This window comes from Felis catus, chromosome D1 (genome assembly GCF_018350175.1).
Source record: "Felis catus isolate Fca126 chromosome D1, F.catus_Fca126_mat1.0, whole genome shotgun sequence".
NCBI classification, from domain to species: Eukaryota; Metazoa; Chordata; class Mammalia; order Carnivora; family Felidae; genus Felis; species Felis catus.
The window spans coordinates 1,957,131-1,975,884 of record NC_058377.1 but is presented as its reverse complement, the minus strand read 5'-3'; the positions used below and the strand labels follow the sequence as shown (position 1 = coordinate 1,975,884).

Below are 18,754 nucleotides of genomic sequence, written 5' to 3'. Positions count from 1 at the left end.
AATTTAATAAGATTGAGTCATATCAAGTATCTTCTCTAACCAAAATAGTTTGAAACTAGAAATCAACCACAAGAATAAAACTAAAAAAGAAAAGAAAAGAAAATAAACACACACACACAAAACCAAAATACAACAACAACAAAACAACCCACATACACAAGGAGGCTACAAAGAACAAATTAAAAAACGATGTACAGACAAATGAAAACGGGAACACAATGCTTCAAAATCTTTGGGATATAGCAAAAATAGTTCTAAGAGTTAAATTTATGGTAATACAGGTGTATATCAAGAAATGAGAAAAGGCACATAAATTATTTAAACCTACGATTAAAAAAATTAAAAAGAACGGGGCATCTGGGTGGCTCAGTCAGTTAAGTGTCTGACTCTTGATTGTAGCTCAGGTTATAATCTCATGGTTTATGAGTTTGACACCCTAATCAGGCTCCATGCTCACAGTGCGGAACCTGCTTGTGAATCTCTTTCCCCCTTTCACTGCCTCTCCCCCAAAAGTGCTGTCTGTCTCTCTCTGTCTGTCTGTCTGTCTGTCTCTCTCTCTCTCTCTGTCTCTCTCTCCAAATAAATAAAATAAAATAAACTTTAAAAAAGCTTAAAAAGGAACAAAGCCCAGAGTTAGAAGTAATGACATAATAAATAAAGGTGAGAGAGAAAACTGAAATAGAAAGCAAACAAACAAACAAAAAACCCACAAAAACAAAACAAAACCCAAAAAACCAAACCACAATAGAAAAGACTAAACTAAGAGCTGGTTCTTTGAAAAAGATCAACAAAACCCATTAACCTATAGCCGGACTCCGGACTTTTTTTTTCTTAAAAAAAAAAGAGAAGGCCCAAGCAAAATTAGAAATTAAAGAAAAATTGGGGTGGCTTAGTAGGTTTAGCATCCAACTTCAACTCTAATAATGGTCTCACGGTTCGTGAGTTCTAGCCTTGCGTCGGGCTCTGTACTGACAGGTCAGAGCCTGGAGCCTGCTTCAGATTCTGTGTCTCCCTTTCTTTCTGTTCCTCCTATACTCACGCTCTGTCTCTCTCTTTCTCTCAAAAATGAATAAATGTTAAGAAGAAAAAAAAATTAAACAGAAATAAAAAGAAAAAAGAAATTAAGGAAAAATTAAAACAAAAATGAGGGAAATACAAAGAATTATAATTTTACTATGAAAAACTGTACAGCAATAAACTGAAAAATGTAGAAAAAAATGGTAATTATTACAAACATAAAATCTTCCAAGACAGAAAAAAGAGGAAATCTGACCAGATGAATTGCTAGTAACAAAACCGAATTGGTAACCAAAAAATCTCCCAATTAACAGAAGTCCAGGACCAGACATCTTCACAGGTGAATTCTACCAAATATATAAAGAAGAGTTAATATCTATCCTCTCAAATTACTCCAAAAGATAGGAAAGGAAGGAAAACTTCTAAATTCATTCTATGAGGCTAGTATTACTATGATACCAAAACCAGATAGAGACATTACAAAGACACAAGAAAAAGAATAAAGAATATTACAGACCAACATTCCTGATGAACATAGATGCACAACTCCTCAACAAAATATTAGCAAACTGAATTGAAAAGACCATTCACCATGATCAAGTGGTATTCAACTCAGGGACCATGAAACCACAGAACCATGAAATCATCTCAACAGACGCAGAAAAAACATTTGACGAAGTAAAACATCCATTCCTGATAAAAACCCTCAACAAAGGGTTTAGGGGGAATATATCTCCACATAATACAGTCCAAATATGACAAAACCACAGCTAACATCATACTCAATCATGGAAAATGGAGAGCTTTTCCTCTAAGATCAGGAATAAGACAACAAAGTCCGCTCTTGCTACTTTTATTCAACATAGCATTGTAAGTGCTTGCCACAGCAATCAGCCAAGAAAAACAAACAAAACGTATCCAAATTGGTTTAAAAAAAAAAAGTTAAACTGTTACTATTTGGAAACAACATGACACTATACACAGAAAGCCCTAAAGTCGGCACCAAAAAAAAAAAATTAATAATAAAAATTTACAATAAATAAATGAATTTGGTGAGCTTATAGAATATAAAATTATTCAGAAATTTGTTGCACTTCTATCCAATAATAATGAACTACCAGGAAAAAGAAAATAAGAAAACAATCCCATTTACAACTGTATCAAGAATAAAATTCCTAGGAAAAAAATGTAGCCAAGAGGGTCAAAGACTTGTATTCTGAAAATTATGATGATAATGAAAAAAACCAAATGTGCCACAAACAACTGGACAGATATTCCATGTTCATGGATTCCAGGAATATTTTAAAATGTCCATATTACCTAAAAAAAATCTACAGAATGCACACAATCCCTATCAAATTACCAATCGTATTTTTCACAAAATCAGAACAAAGAATCTTAAAATCTGTATGGATCCACAAAAGACCCTAAATGGGCTGAGAAAGAACGAAGTTGGAGGTATCACAATCCCAGATTCCAAGATACACTACAAAGCTGTAGTTATCAGAACAGTATGGTACTGGCCCAAAAACAGACACACAAAACAATGGAACAGAATACAGAGTCCGGAAGGAAGCTCATTCTCTGGTAGTCAATTAATCCATGACAAAGGTAGTAATAATATAAAGGGGAGGGGGGGAGAGTCCCTTTAGTAATGGTGGTAGGAAAACTAGACAGCTACATGCAAAAGAATAAAACCGGACCACTTTCTTATAAGCCATACAGAAAAATAAACTCAGAGTGAATTAAAGACCTAAAAGTAAGACCTGAAACCATAAATCTCCTGAAAGAAAACATAAGCAGCAAATTTTTGGACATTGCCCTTAGCAACATTTTTCTGGATCTGTCTACTCAAACTAGGGAAACACAAGCAAAAGTATACTATTGAGACATCAAGCTAAAATACTTTTCCACAGTGAAGGAAACTATCAACAAAATGAAAAGGCAATGTACCAAATGGGAAAAAATATTTGCAAATGATATTTCCAATAAGGGGATAATATTCAGAGTATATAAAGAACTTATAGAACTCAACACCAACACACACACACATACACACACACACACACACACACACACACACACACACACACACACACACACACACACCAAAGAATCTGCCTAAAAAATGCACAGAGGACCTGAAGAGACATTTCTTTAAAGAAGACATACAGATGGCCAATAAACAAATGAAGGAGGCTCTACATCACCAATCATCAAGAAAATGCCAGTCAAAACCACAATGAGATATCACCTCATCCAAGTCAGAATGGATAATGATAATAAAAAGTCATGAAATCATACATGTCAGTGAGCATGTGGAGGAAAGGGATCCCTTGTACACTGTTGGTGGGAATGCAAATGTTCCATCCATGATCAAAAACAGTATCAAGATTCCTCAAAATATGAGAACTAGAAATACCATACAATCCAATTACTTCTCTACTGCGTATTTACTCCCCCAAAACAAAAATGCTAATCCAAAAAGGTATAGGCACCTCTACATGTACTGCAGCATTATTTCCATGAGACAAGATATGGAAGCAACATAAATGTCCATCAATAGAAGGATGGAGAAAGATGTGGTGTATACACAAACTGGAGTATTACTGAGCCATTAAATGTAACGAAATCTTGCCATTTGCGACAACATGGGTGGACCCAGAGAGTATTATGTATGTTAAGTGAGATAAGGCAGAAAGAGAAAGGGAAATACCATATGAGTATACTTACAGGTGGACCCTAAAACACAAAACACACGAACAAACAAACAATAACAGAAACAGACACATAAATACAGATGACAAACTGGTGGTTGTCAGAGGGTAGGGGTGGGAGGATGGGTGAAACAGGTGAAGGGACTAAGAGGTACAAACTTCCAGGTATAAAATAAGTCATGGGGATGAAAAGGACAGCAGAGAGTATATAGTCAGTGAAGACTGCACTTTGTGTGGTGACAGATGGCAACGAGACTTACTGTGGCAAGCATTTAGTGTTGTATAATTGTCAAAACACTATGACATATACCAGCAACTAATATACTGTACGTCAACTATCTTCAAATGAAAAAAAAAATTTAAAAAGTAAAGTCCTAAATCTTGAAAACTTTCAATAATCAGATTAATTGTACTATTCTCCTTCTTTGATTTATTTCATTTGTTTGAAATGTTTACTAAAAGAAAATATTAAAAATAATTAGGAAAACATTGAAGACCAAAAAAATTTTTAAATTTTCTCTAGGAAATTACCTTCCCTGTCTAGAGCTAATATCCAATTGTTAGCTACACCACATGGGGCTACTGAGCACTTGAAACATTCCTAGTCTGAAATGAGAGGTGCTATAAAAAAACAGAATATTTACTGGATTTCAAGGACTTTGTACAAAGAAAGGACCAACTGCTCAAAAGGGTAATTTGTACCATTCACAATTTAAATATATTTATTATATGTTAAGGAAACAATATCACATACCTATATTAGGTTTAATAAAATATAGTATTAAAATTAATTTCATCTTGCTTTAATATAACTATTAGAAAATATAAAGTTAAAAAAAGGAAATAGAAAATCATACACACACACACACACACAACACACACACACACACACACACACACACACACACACACACACACACGGCTGGGGGGGATACAGCTGAGGGAAGGAAAACACAGCTGTAGTGCAGAAAGAAGCATGAACAGGCTCCTTACAAGGTTGAAAGCTGGGGTTGGACAGACCAGGAGACGGAACTTAGTGCAGAATATCCCAGCACACAGATTTTGTCGGCATGGTATCAGTTAAGTTCTAAAGTTTCACAGAACAGAGCCTTACGAACAGGGTATCTGGGCCAGTCCTAACCCACTATATTCAGTCAGCATGAGAAAACAGCATTAAGTTGGCAAAGCAAGTTAAGCAGTACAGTCAACTAAGAGTGACAAATCCTTTAAACTGGTGGAAATATTTAAGACATTCAAAGCCATTAATACTATGAGAATATCAAACCAATTTAAAACTTCTGGCTGCTTCCATCACTTAAGGAAAACCATTTTTGTGGAGCTAGCTTCATTTATTTATTTATTTTTAATGTTTATTTCTGAAAGAGAGAGACAAAGCACAAGCAGGGAAGGGCAAAGAGACAGGGAGACACAGAATCTGAAGCAGGCCCCAGGCTCGGAACTGTAGCACAGAGCCTGATGTGGGGCTCAAACTCACAAACTGCAAGATCATGACCTGAGCCAAAGTTGGGACATCCAACTGGCTGAGCCCCTCAGACGCCCCTGTGGAGCTGGTTTAGACGACCTTATTAGTTTGCACACACAAAATCGTGCACACACCCACACTCAGCACTGTGTTACCTTACACTCCCCCGTGTTTGGAAGAACAGTGTCCACTTGATAATAAGATGACCATCTAGGCATGGTTACATTAAGTGCTATTTGAAAAATGAAAACTATCTTAAATACATGCCTTAATCTGAATAGTTTAAGCGCTCGTTTGGTTGTTTCTGTTTTGTTTTTGTTTTTGTTTTTGTTTTTGTGGTAGATTTTCCATTGCTGGGCCAATCGAGTACAACCACTGCTCACACTCGGGGAGGATGTGTCTAAGCTCCTAACCCCAATTCTGGCGAACAGGTCTCCTCGGGACATCTTAGCACCCAAATGTCTCATTCCTTCCTTCTTTTCACTTCTATTTCTCCATAAGCTCCACGAAGGAGGGGATCGGTACCTGGGCGGCCCCCGCCCAGCAGGAAGCAGCTGAAGTCAAGTGGCAGCCCTGCGTGGCTCCCTGCCTCCACCGGGTCCCAAAGCAACAGGAGCTCTCAAACACAATTCAGATCCAAAGTTCTCCAAGTGAACTAATCCCCTTAAAAATACGATTTAAAAACCCTCCTGTTTTCAGAGATCCTCACAATAAATGTTTCAAGGAAGTTATTATTTAAATCCATCGATAAACGAGACAACAAGGACTCAGATTACTCCATTAAAATTGCTTAAAGGCACACGACTCTTTTTGGAAAACTAAGATTACAATCTTGTTTCACTAACTATCAGCCTTTTCCCCCCAACCTACAAGGCATAATGTAGAAGCCTGGTGCTTTCTGGTTATAGAATATTTTATTCCCATTTTGTAAGAACAGAGGCAACACAGTTATGGAAATATTAACATGCTCTGACTCAGAGTATAACTCATTTCCTTGCTTTTATACCGCTGTATATCTGAACAGTGATGTCACACACTATATGTGTGGCTCACAGCTGCCAGAGACCATGCAACCTGGTCCAGTGAGTGGCTCCTGGATTCTACGTGTTCCCCTGCTCCCCCCCCCCACCACTTTCCTTAACAGCCAGGCAAAGGTGTATGACCACCAGCAACACAGGCTAGGGGCGAAGGTTCAAACAAAATGCAATGATAGGAAAGAAAACCCTTCTAATTTCCTCAGATTAAAGGGAGAATTTTATAGCAATCTGTGGAGAGTCAGAGGAGAAGGGTCTAGCTTATCGTGAGCGATCAGAGTTCTGGCACAGGTACAACAGCCTTCCAGCTGTGGCTACACCTCCTGCAGCCCAGCCACCCGCCCCTGCGCCCCCAACCACCGGTTCCACAGGGCTTAACTGTGGACCCTTCAGGCCACGGCAACAGCTTCACGTATTTGGGCTACAACAAAACCAGAAAACATCACTACTCTCGTGGGACTATGGTCCAGTGGAGTCAGACAGACAGCAGATAACAAACATAATAAATAAATTCTATAGTATGTTATCAAGTAGTAGTGAGATGAAAAGAAAACTGCTAAATTGGGAACCACAACAATGAAAACAGGACCTACAAAAAGCCAGTGGCCTAAGGTTGACTAAGCCCAAGAACTGTAGTCTTGGGTTTAATTTATTTAAAAACTCAATCGGGGGCACCTGGGTGGCGCAGTCAGTTAAGCGTCTGACTCTTGGTTTCAGCTCAGGTCATGATCTCATGGTTTGTGAGTACAAGCCCTGCATCGGGCTCTGTGATGACAGCATGGAGCCTGCCTGGGACTGACTGACTCTCTCTCTCTGCCTTTCACTGCACTCTCTCTCTCAAAATAAATAAATAAACTTTTTAAAAATGAAGAGGAAAAAAAAGAAAAACTGAATTACATGTGCTGCACTAGGACAGATCCTGGGGACTTACAGTGGGAAGCGCTGGTGTGTCCTAAGGCGGGACCAGGGGGGATGCATATCCTAAGGGTGGATGGAGGGGGGGAAACACGCGTCCTAAGGTGGGACTGGGGGTGGGGGTGGGGAACACGTGTCCTAAGACAGGACCAGGGGGCACATGTGGAGAGCAACCAGAGGCCACACGTGACCGTCAGCAGCAGCAGCGAGTAGACGGGGTGCAGGGCTGGGCCGGGAGAGGTTGGCTAGGACACATGGCTGGTGTGTAGGGAAGCGGGCGGAGCTTGGAGAGGGCCCCCTGCAGACTTTTAACCAGTTTTGTTATGAACATTCAAATGATTGCCTACTGTTGCACCCTCATTACAATAAAAGTAATGGAGTTTTCACAGGAGAGCTACCAGGGAACGTTTATGCTGCAAAAGACGGCTTAACTTTCCTTTAACACGGACGGCCTGGACTGACACTGCGCTAAGTATCAGACTGTAAAGTCCCGGAGGATAGGACTCAGTCTGTTTGTCATTACAATATTTTACACATGCTTTATTATAGAGTTAATCCTTACTGGATTGAATTCTAGAGCGGGAAGCCCAACAGAAGTTGAAGATTTTTATCATTCTGTACCAAAAGTTACATTTGCAAATATGTTGTGTCCCTAAGATTCCTATTTTTGCATTAGAAAAGATTGTTTTGTACAAGTTGTTTCATCCTGAATCTTAACTTGGATTTTTCACATAGGAAATACAATCTACTTCTGCTGACCTTGTACTAAAGAGAGCAATGAGTTTGAGACTGGAGTCACACTTGGTAATACTAGTTTTAGACCCAGATAAACATCAAAAATTAATAAAATACCTTAATCTGCAGCTTTGCTTCTTGCAGTCGGCCTTTCCACGAAGCTACAAATTTCAGGCTATCTACAGAACAGCCCATCGCCCTGGAAAAGTAAAGCGTCAAATGTCAGCAAAAATAATCCTCAACAATTAAACTACCAAGAGTAACGGAAAACAGATAATTCCCTATTTATCTGTAATTGAAATATTCACAATGTGCAAGTAATCAGAACTCTTAAACAATGCACAGTATCTTAGGCTTCCTACTAAGTTTGTCAAGTTAACCGGTAACGTCAGTCTCCTCTTCAAGGCAGCACAAGTCCCTTAAGCATTCGGCCCTTCGTTTTTTATTTTACCGTCTCCGTTTGACCGTGACCCTGAAATGCAGGCCCGTTGACCGTGACCCTGAAATGCAGGCCCATGGTAAGTGTCTCATAAATGCTTATCAGTTGAGCTGAAATGTTGGCATTTATACCACGATCCTAAGGCACTACAAATTGAAACCCCCCAAGTCTGTAAACAACAACTAAATTTGGTTCAGTTTATTTTTCCACCGTGCAGCTCTTTTATTACATTCTAATTTATTGAAAAAAAAAATCAGTGTATACAGGACACAATCATCCAAGTGTGTTTTAAAAAAGAGCTCGATCTTAACTACCAAATCCTGCCCCCCACCAAGAAGCCTGGTCAGCAACATCCAACAGAATTTTCTGCAGAAATAAAAACATCTTCATGCAGCGCAAAGTGGTAGCCACTGCGCAACCGGATGTGGCTGGTGTGAGTGAGAAATTACATTTTTACTTTTACTTCGTGTTGACCCCTTTAACTATACACGGCTCCATAGCACCTCCACCAGTCCTATCAGACAAGGCATGTCCGGATCAATCAGCAACATTTAAAAAACAAATTTCACCTGTTTCAATTCTAATAAAAAACATCGTCATTAAAAGCACTGCTTTTTAAACTCAAAGTTAACTGTGTTAAGAAATGTCAAGTATTAGGAAATAACACGACTCCCTTAATTCAATAGTCGGTTTACTTCTTGACAAGGAAGGACAGTAAGCGGAGACCTTCACTTACCGTGCAGTTTCCTGGCGAAGAGCGTTGAGAAACGTGTCTGGGTGGAACAGTTCTGACAGGTCAAGTGTATCAGAGAGAAGAGCCTGTTTCTCGGCTCTCTCTACCCAGCTCTAGAGGGGAAAAAAGAAGACAGAAACCCATTTAAAAACTCTGTAAACTTGAAAGACAAACTATTAAAGAACTCTTATGCAAAAGTAACATTTAATAAGACAATTATGCCGTTTCAAATTGCTTTGAAATAGAGTCTGGAAAAAAAAGAGATTTCTACTTTACACTGTGAAGTCTATTGTACTCTTTTTGACATATTTATCCATCATAAAAAAAGCTTCCTTGCACAACCTTCTGCTGGTAAAAATCCACTCAAAATAAAATGTCTAAAAGATGAAAAATAACGTAACACACAGCATGTGAGCGTGGGCTGGCGCCTCGCCTGGTCCTGGGCGGTCACCCCCAGTACGCTCAGCTGACCAACGGAGCACTGGGTGTGCGGCTGGAATCCTCAGGGCCTCCAAGTCCTGGAAATGCGACTCAGCTGGGGTCCAGTTCCAGATCTCAGTGTAAATTTGCCCCCTCACTAAATCAAGTGTTAGAGAGGAGGGTAACGTCCAAGAAGAAAGGATTCTGTGTTAAAAGGTGTTTTTGAACAGACTTTTCTTCTTATCTGGCATTTTATAAATCCATTTATACTCCATTTGATGAAACACACATCACCATCAAGTATATGAGTAAAATAAAAAATTACCATTTGGAACAAATAACAAAAACAACAAAGTCTTGTGCAACACTTACTATGTGCTTTCCTTGTATTAACCCATTTTATGCTCACGACAGCACTGGAAGTTAGTGTGGTACTCGTTTTATAGTCAAGTGAGGAAATGGAGGCAGAGGAAATAAATTCAGGAGCCTTAAGTGATTTGTTTCTCTGCAATACCCCTGGCAGGTGCTCAGGTGACTTTAGAGGAGGATACCTTCCTGGTAACGTCTCAGTCGGTCTGTCATCTCAGCTTGTGCACAGAAATGGTACCAGGGTAACGTTGTGGGTACAAACTTGCAGAAACGTCATTTACTCAGTAATCCATTTTGTATGATTTATAAACAGTCTAGGGAAAACTGTATTTATTTAATTTATTTAACTGTACAGAAAAGCTGTGTTTCATGCACTATAATACCCTGCATTTACACCTGTCAGCCAGGTGTAGAACAGGAGAAACTAAACTCTCCAAACCTACCGTTTGCATTAACATCTTAACGCACTTGACTAGTCCTTCTACCCCACAGCAAAAACGTTCCTATGTCCCTACTGTCAGTTGAAAATATGCTTATTTAAAAAGCAGAAACAACTTAAAAGAGAGCCCTTTAACAGACTACAATGATTTCCTCTTGGATATTATCCTTTAAAACAGTAACACTTCATATAGTACCTATTTTCAATCAAGTACATTTAAATTATTCATTGTTTATTTTGTTTACTCCATATGAAATGTTTTTATTATCTCTGCCTTCTATTTTCATTAGCTGAACACAGCTAACAAATTATGCTTGTGTGATCTTTTGTTATAAGTAATATTTAAAGCATACATAATTCAAATTAATACTATCATTCAATTAATTTTAATTAATTAAAATTAATTTTTAATTAAATTTTAATTAATTTAATTAAATTAATTTAAATTTTAAATTTTAATTCAAAAATTTCAGAAGAGTTCTTGCCAGTAACAGATGCACATATGTTCAAATTAATTAAAAATTAAAGTGTGGCTGATAATCAGATTTTTACTTCAAGTCTGAATTAATAAAATAGCAAAAACAGGAAAAGCCTCTATAGTACAAATGTTTTTATTCGCCCGCAAGTGGCAGTGGGGGATCTTTTTGGTCTGTTAATCTTAAAGGTAGACTAAAGGAAAGGCATATTTGGTACGATAAAGTTTAAATAACAAAGATTCTTTTAATATGTATACTGTCTTTGAATAACAAACTTCACAGTAAAGGACACAGTGAAAGACATTTGAAAGATTACCCTTAAACCTGCACATGGATGTTTACAGCAGCTTTATTCCTAACTGTCGACACTGGGAAGCATCCAAGGTGTACTTCAGCAGGCGGATGGAGGAATAAAGCGTGGAGCATTAGACAACAAAATATGACTCAGCACTAAACAGCAAGGAGCTATCAAGCCATGGAAAGACATGGGGAATCTTAAATGCAAAGGACTCAGTTAAAGAAGCCAACCAGAAAAGGTGACATTAGTATATGATTGCAATAACATAACCACCTTCTGGAAAAAGTCAAACTATGGAGACAATAAAAAGGGCAGTGGTGGGGCGCCTAGGTGGCTCAGTAGGTTAAGCGGCCGACTTCAGCTCAGGTCATGATCTCGCGGTCCGTGAGTTCGAGCCCCGCGTCAGGCTCTGTGCTGACAGCTCAGAGCCTGGAGCCTGTTTCAGATTCTGTGTCTCCCTCTCTCTGACCCTCCCTCGTCCATGCTCTGTCTCTCTCTGTCTCAAAAATAAATAAACGTCAAAAAAAAAAAAAAAAGGGCAGTGGTTAGCCGGGGTAGGGGAGGAGAGGATGAACAGGCGAGGATGGGGAATTTGCAGCACATTGAAAACAGTCTGTAAGGTGCAGTAATGATGAGTATGTATCATTATGTATCTGTCCAATCCCATAGACTGAAAATACCAACAGCAAATCTGAAGGTAAACTGTGGACACTGGGTGATTATAATGCGTTGATGTAGGTTCATCCTCTGTTAAAAAAAAAAAAAAACCCAAAAGTTCCCCTCTGGTGAGTGATGTTGATAATGGGAGGCTATTCATGTGTGGTAGCATGGGGTATATGGGAAATGTCTGCATCATTCCCTCAATTTTCTCATAAACCTAAAACATCTAAAACAGTAAAGGCTGCTTTATGTATTTATGTATGCATGTACTTTTGAGAGAGAGTGTGCATGCTCACCTACCTGAGTGGGGGAGGAGCAAAGGGAGAGGGAGAGAGAGAATCCCAAGCAGGCTCCATGCCTAGTGTGGAGCCCAACGTGGGGCTCATTCTCACCTCCATGAGCTCATGACCTGAGCCAAAATCAAGAGTCAGACACTTAACCACTTGAGCCTCCCAGGTGCCCCAGTAAAGGCTATTTTAAAAACATTTAAACTCGGGGCGCCTAGGTGGCTCAGTCGGTTGAGCATCTGACTTTAGCTCAGGTCATGATCTCACAGCTCTGACTTCGAGCCCTGCCTCGGGCTCTGTGCCGACAGCTTGGAGCCTGGAGCCTGCTTCGGATTCTGTGTCTCCCTGTCTCTCTGCCCCTAACCCACTTGCATTCTATCTCTGTCTCTCTCAAAAATAAACATTAAAAAAAATTTAAAGAAAGCATTTAAACTCATTTTTAAGAATAGAAATAAAGACACAAGTATAATAATCTTTAATGAGCAGCAATATGCACATATGGATTGGGCTTTCAACAAAGTTGTAGGTGTATTAGTTGAAAAATATTTCTCAGTAAGTGTTTTTCTTTCCCCTTGGCTATTAGCCACTTTCTTTTTAAAGGATTAAATCTGAGAATGAACGAAACATCTGGGTCTCTATGATTATGAAACTGTTTACCTCTAATTCTTCAAATGATGTATAATAAATGTAATTATGGAGATATGCAAATAAAGGGTTGGGTGAGTTTTTGAACACTGTGTGTGCACACACACACACACACACACACTTAGAATTACAGGCAGTATAACTTCAAAACTGGAATGATCCACAAAGATCATCTAGTACAGTTCCCTTATTAGCACACAAATATAATGATGTTTTACTAAGCAATATAGGACAGTTTTAAAATAATGCAATATTTGGGATGCCTGCGTGGCTCAGTGAGTTGAGTGGCTGACTGCAGCTCAGGTCATGATCTTATGGTTCATGGGTTCAAGCCCCGCATCGGGCTCTGTGTTGACAGCTCAGAGCCTAGAGCCTGCTTCACATTCTGTGTCTCCCTCTCTCTCTGCCCCTCACCCTCTTGCACCCTGTGTCTGTCTCACAAAAGTAAAATAAATAAACGTTAAAATAAAATAAAATACTGCAATATTTTATCAAAAAATATGCTAGTGATAGAAGCAGAACTTATGAATTCAAATGACATTCATTCACTCATTTAGAAGCATTTACTGAAAGCAAGGAGCCTATTATCTTGTTAGAGGAGATAAAACATGCACAAATGACTGATAAAAAGTATTAAGTGGAGACAGTCCAAGATGTTGAATTTACCTCCTCCCACAGACACACAAAATCTGCATGCACCTATAGAGTAATTCCTCCTGGAGAAGAGCTGAGGACCAAATGAAAAGCTTCTGTACAATAAACAAAAAAGAGACTTATAGAGAAGGGCAGAAGACATGCGAAACAAGATAATGATGGAACCTCATTCCCAATGTGAAGACTGGCAGTGTGGGGAGATATCACTGAGGGGCCTGCCCTCACAAGTGCCAACCCTGGGACAGAGCAACAAAACAGCGGTTTAAAGGGCACATAGACTAATACGGAAAGAAGACATTCTCAACATAATAAAGGCCATATATGGCAGACCCACAGCTCACATCATGTTCAATGGTGAAAAGCTGAAAGCATGTCCTCTAAGATCACAAATAAAACAAGATTGTCCACTCTCCCCACGTTAATGTAACACAGTACTAGAAGTCCCAGTCACAGCAATTAGGCAAGAAAATGAAATAAAAGGTATCTGAATTGGAATGGAAGACTTAAAACTGTCACTATTTGCAGATGACATGATGCTATATATAAAAAACCCTAAAGATGCCACCAAAAAACTATCAGAACTATAAATGAATTAAGAAAAGTCACAGGGGGCGCCTGGGTGGCGCAGTCGGTTAAGCGTCCGACTTCAGCCAGGTCATGATCTCGCGGTCCGTGAGTTCGAGCCCCGCATCAGGCTCTGGGCTGATGGCTCAGAGCCTGGAGCCTGTTTCCGATTCTGTGTCTCCCTCTCTCTCTGCCCCTCCCCCGTTCATGCTCTGTCTCTCTCTGTCCCCAAAATAAATAAAAACGTTGAAAAAAAAAAATTAAAAAAAAAAAGTCACAGGATGCAAAACTAAGAAACCCAGAAATTTGTTGCATTTTTATACTTAATAATTAATTCCAAGAGAAGTTAAGAAAATTATCCCATTTATAATTATATCTAAAAGAAAGAAATACCTAAGAATAAATTTAACCAAGGAGGTAATACACCTGTACTCTGAAAATTGAGATATTTGATGACAGAAACTACTCAAAACACAAATAAATGGAAAGATATGCCATGTTCATGGATTAGATGAATACTGTTAAAAATGTCTGTGCCACCCAGGGGCGCCTGGGTGGCTCAGTCAGTTAAGTGTCCGACTTCGGCTCAGGTCATGATCTCACAGCTTGTGAGTTCGAGACTCAACTCTGACTCTGTGTTGACAGCACAAAGCCTGGAGTTTGCTTCAGATTCTGTGTCTGTCTGTCTGTCTCTCTCTCTCTCTCTCTCTGCCCCTCCCCCACTTGCGCTCTCTTTCTCTCTCTCTCTCAAAAATAAATAAAAACATTAAAAAAATTTTTAATTAAAAATAACGTCTGTGCTACCCAAAGCTATCTACAGATTCAATCCCTATCAAATACCAATAGTATTTTTCACAGAACTATAACAAAGAATCCTAAAATTTGTATAGAACCATCAAAGACACCAAACAGCTAAAGCAATCTTGAGAAAAAAGAAAAAAGCTGGAGTTATCACAATCCCACAATTCAAGATATACTCCAGAGCTGTGCTAATCAAAGCAGTATGGTACTGGTACAAAAATAAACACACTGATCAATGGAACAGAATAGAGAGCCCAGTAATAAACACATGTTTCTATAGTCAATTAATGGACAAGGAGGCAAGAATATACAATGTGGAAAAGACAGTCTCCTCAAGAAACGGTGCTGGGGAAACTGGACGGGTACATCCAAAGAATAAAACTGCACCACTTTCTCATACCATATATGAAAATAAATTAGTAATAGATTAAAGATTTGAATTTAAGACCTGAAACCATAAAACTCCTAGAAGAAAACAGGTAGAAAGCTCTTAGCAATGTTTTTTTTGCAACAGTCACCTCAGGCAAAGTCAACAAAAGCTAAAATAAAGAAGTAAAATTCCATCAAATTAAAAAGTCTTAGCAGAGTGAAGGAAACCATAAACAAAACAAAACATCAACCTACCTAACGGGAGATTTATACAAATCACACATTTCATAAAGGGTTAATCTTCAAAATACATAAAAAATTACATAAATACAAAAAACATTAAAAAAACAAGCAGAGGACTTAGACTTTTTTTTTTCTAAAGAAGACATACAAATGGCCAATAGACATGTGAAAAGACGCTCAGCATCCCTCATCATCAGGGAAAACCACCATAAGCTATCACCTCATACCAGTCAGACTGACTAATATCAAAAGGACAAAAAGTAACAAGTCCTGGCAAGAATGTGGAGAAAATGAAACACTCACGCACCATTTCTGGGAATGTAAACTGCTACCATCATTATGGAAAACAGTATGGAGGTTCTTCAAAAAATTAAAAATGGAAATACCATACAATGCAGCAATTCCATCTCTAGATATATGCTCCAAGAAACTGAAAACACCAATTTGAAGAGATATATTCACCACTGCTGCCCTATTTGTAACAGCCAAGATGTTGAAGCAGTCTGAGTGTCCTTCAACAGATAAGTGGATAAAGAAGGCTGGATATATATACAATGGCCTATGACTCAGCCAATAAAAAAGAATGAAATCTCACCATTTGCAAAAACAATGGTGGACCTAGAAGGTATGGTAAACAAATCAGACAAAGAGAAAGACAAATACAGTACAATCTCACTTATATGTGGAATCTAAAAAACAAAACAAACAAGAGAAAACAGGAACAGACTTACAGATATAGGAAAGAAACCTCTGGTTACGACAGCAGGAAGTTTATGGTGGACCAGGCAAAATAGAGAAAGACATTTAAGAGGTACATGCTTAAAGTCACGAAATAAACAACTCATGGGTATGTATTGTACAGCACAGGGAATACAGTCAATAATAGTGTAATAACTTTGTAATATGACACATTGTTAACTAGACTTATGGGGATCATTAAATGAATAGTCATGTTCGAATAGTTTGTGTAATGTCTAAAATGTACATAGTCATGTAATGTTCTGTACATCTCTGTGACGTACATCACTATGACATACATGTAGAACCAGCAGGATGTTCTATGTCAATTATAGTTCAATTAAATAAAAAGGGTATTATGTGGAAAGCCACAAAAGAAACGAATAATGTCTCATGAGAGTTCTACTCCTCTATGAACCAATATATATAGAATTTTGAAGGAAAAATGTTTTCCCTTAAAAATTTTGTATCTAGGGGTGCCTGGGTGGCTCAGTCGGTTAAGCGGCCGACTTCGGCTCAGGTCACGATCTCACGGTCCGTGAGTTCAAGCCCCGCGTCGGGCTCTGTGCTGACAGCTCAGAGCCTGGAGCCTGTTTCAGATTCTGTGTCTCCCTCTCTCTGACCCTCCCCCGTCCATGCTCTGTCTCTCTCTGTCTCAAAAATAAATAAACGTTAAAAAAAAAAATTAAACATTTTTTTGTATCTAGTTAACTTACATTTCATTTGTTAATACAACTAAGTATCACAACTAAGCCTATATATATACAGGCTAGAGTTCAGAAAATAAATACACCACAATTGTATCTGTTCTTTTAAACATTACTCAAAAATATTCTTTAATTGTTTTAAATATTTAGTCAAAACTAAGATTTTTAAGGATGTATAAATCAGAGGCTAAAGCTATTGGTTATCAGTAATGAATCAGTTACATATAGAATTAAATCTATATGATTTCTATAACAAATTAAATCCCCATAATAAACTTTTTGAGATGACTTCAAAGGGAAAAAAAAAACCCAAAAAACATCAGTTACATAAACCAAAAAAACAAAAATACCACTTCAAGTGTTCATACACACTTATGAAATATATCATGTATCCATACAAAAAAAATTGAACTTCCATCTCTGATCAAAATGAGATGAAAATGTAAGAATTTAGTATTTTATAAAGGTAGCATCAGAGATCATTGGGGAATGGAAAAAATATTCAAGTGATATTGTTGGCGAGAAATGGTTTAGTGCTTGAGAAAAGTTAAGTCTTTAATTCACTTTCCAACCTAAAATTACACCCCTTAGCATTCAGAGTAGAATATTATTCCACAGATTAATGGGAAAAAAAAGAAAACCAACTTAAGATGAGGAAGTAAAGATGATGTATCTATTATGGGGGACTTTTTTTTTTTTTTTTTTAAAGAGAGGTGACTGGTGGCTCAGTTGGTTAAGGGTCTGACTTCAGCTCAGGTCATGATCTCACAGTTGGTGAATTTGAGTCCTGCATCAGGCTCTGTGCTGACAGCTCAGAGCCTGGACCCTGCTTCAGATTCTGTGTCTCCCTCACTCTCTCTCTCTCTTTGCCCCTCCCCCAGTCATGTTCTGTCTCTTTCTCTCTCAAAAATAAATAAAAACATTTAAAAAATTAAAAAATATAAATAAGAAAAAACTTAAGTTACAGTACATACTATTTTGAATATATAAAAATATCATAAAGTAAAAAGCACTGAAAGTAAATTTGGAAATATGTTTTCACATATGTGAAAATAAATTAATAACAATCATAGACTGTATACACTTATTGAAACATGAAAGGTAAGATTATCTTTAATCTTACATAAATTCTAAAACTAAGATAATATTTTAGTCCAAAAGAATAGCAGAATAAGAAATGACAATGCTCAAAGTTTGGTAGTATGAAATGTGGACAGAATTTTAGTAGGAGTGTATACTGATAAAGTATTTCTATAAAGAAACGATGAAATGTGCCAGACCTTCAAAAATATGCAAGGTGGTTTACTTGGTGATTCCTTTTCTCAGAATGCTAATTAAGGAAACAGTGAAGAGGGGCACCTGGGTGGCTAGTCAGTTAAGCATCTGACTCTTGATTTCAGCTCAGGTCATGATCACATGGTCAGTGGGTTCAAACCGTGTGTCCGGCTCTGTGCTGGCAGCATGGAGCCAGTGTGGGATTCTCTCTTGCTCTCTGTCTGTCACTCACCCACTTTCTCTCTCTCTTTCTCAAAGTAAATAAATAAACTTAAAAAAAAAAACCAAAGAAGAGACTATTGTACATAGCTTGCTAATTTAAAATTATTTGTAATATTAAGAAATTGTAAGGGTAATAAATGTAATAAAAATTAGAAATTCAAATGTGGTAAATCAATACAATAAAAATTACAATACAACAAAAAATTAGAAATTCAAATGTGGCAAATCAATACAATAAAAATTACATACTAATAAAAACTGGTATTTGAAAAATATTTAATGACACTACAAATATTCATGACCTAATGTATTCATCAGAATGTAAAAACAGATACATAGTATGAACCTAATTATGTGAAAACATTTAAATATGTAAAAAATACTGAAAAAAGTATATGAAAATATATCATTTTAGCTAGGCCTGGCCAATAGCCTATTAACAAATATATTTTTTTATAAATAAAAGCAATTAGTATAAAAAGAAATGCATTAATAAACTGATGTCACTTTATTT

At 37.7% G+C, this 18,754-nt stretch overlaps 1 protein-coding gene across 13 annotated transcripts in view; it reads right to left on the bottom strand.

Annotated features, from left to right (window-relative positions):
* DYNC2H1 (dynein cytoplasmic 2 heavy chain 1) overlaps positions 1-18,754 on the bottom strand; it is a 353,260-nt gene that overhangs the window by 47,985 nt on the left and 286,521 nt on the right. For all 13 annotated transcript variants that reach the window (XM_045038203.1, XM_045038204.1, XM_045038198.1 and 10 more), the window contains 2 exons: positions 9,077-9,186; positions 8,019-8,100 (listed from right to left, as the gene is read on the bottom strand). In XM_045038203.1, the coding sequence (XP_044894138.1) occupies positions 8,019-8,100; positions 9,077-9,186 (192 nt within the window). The remainder of the gene's footprint in view (positions 1-8,018; positions 8,101-9,076; positions 9,187-18,754) is intronic.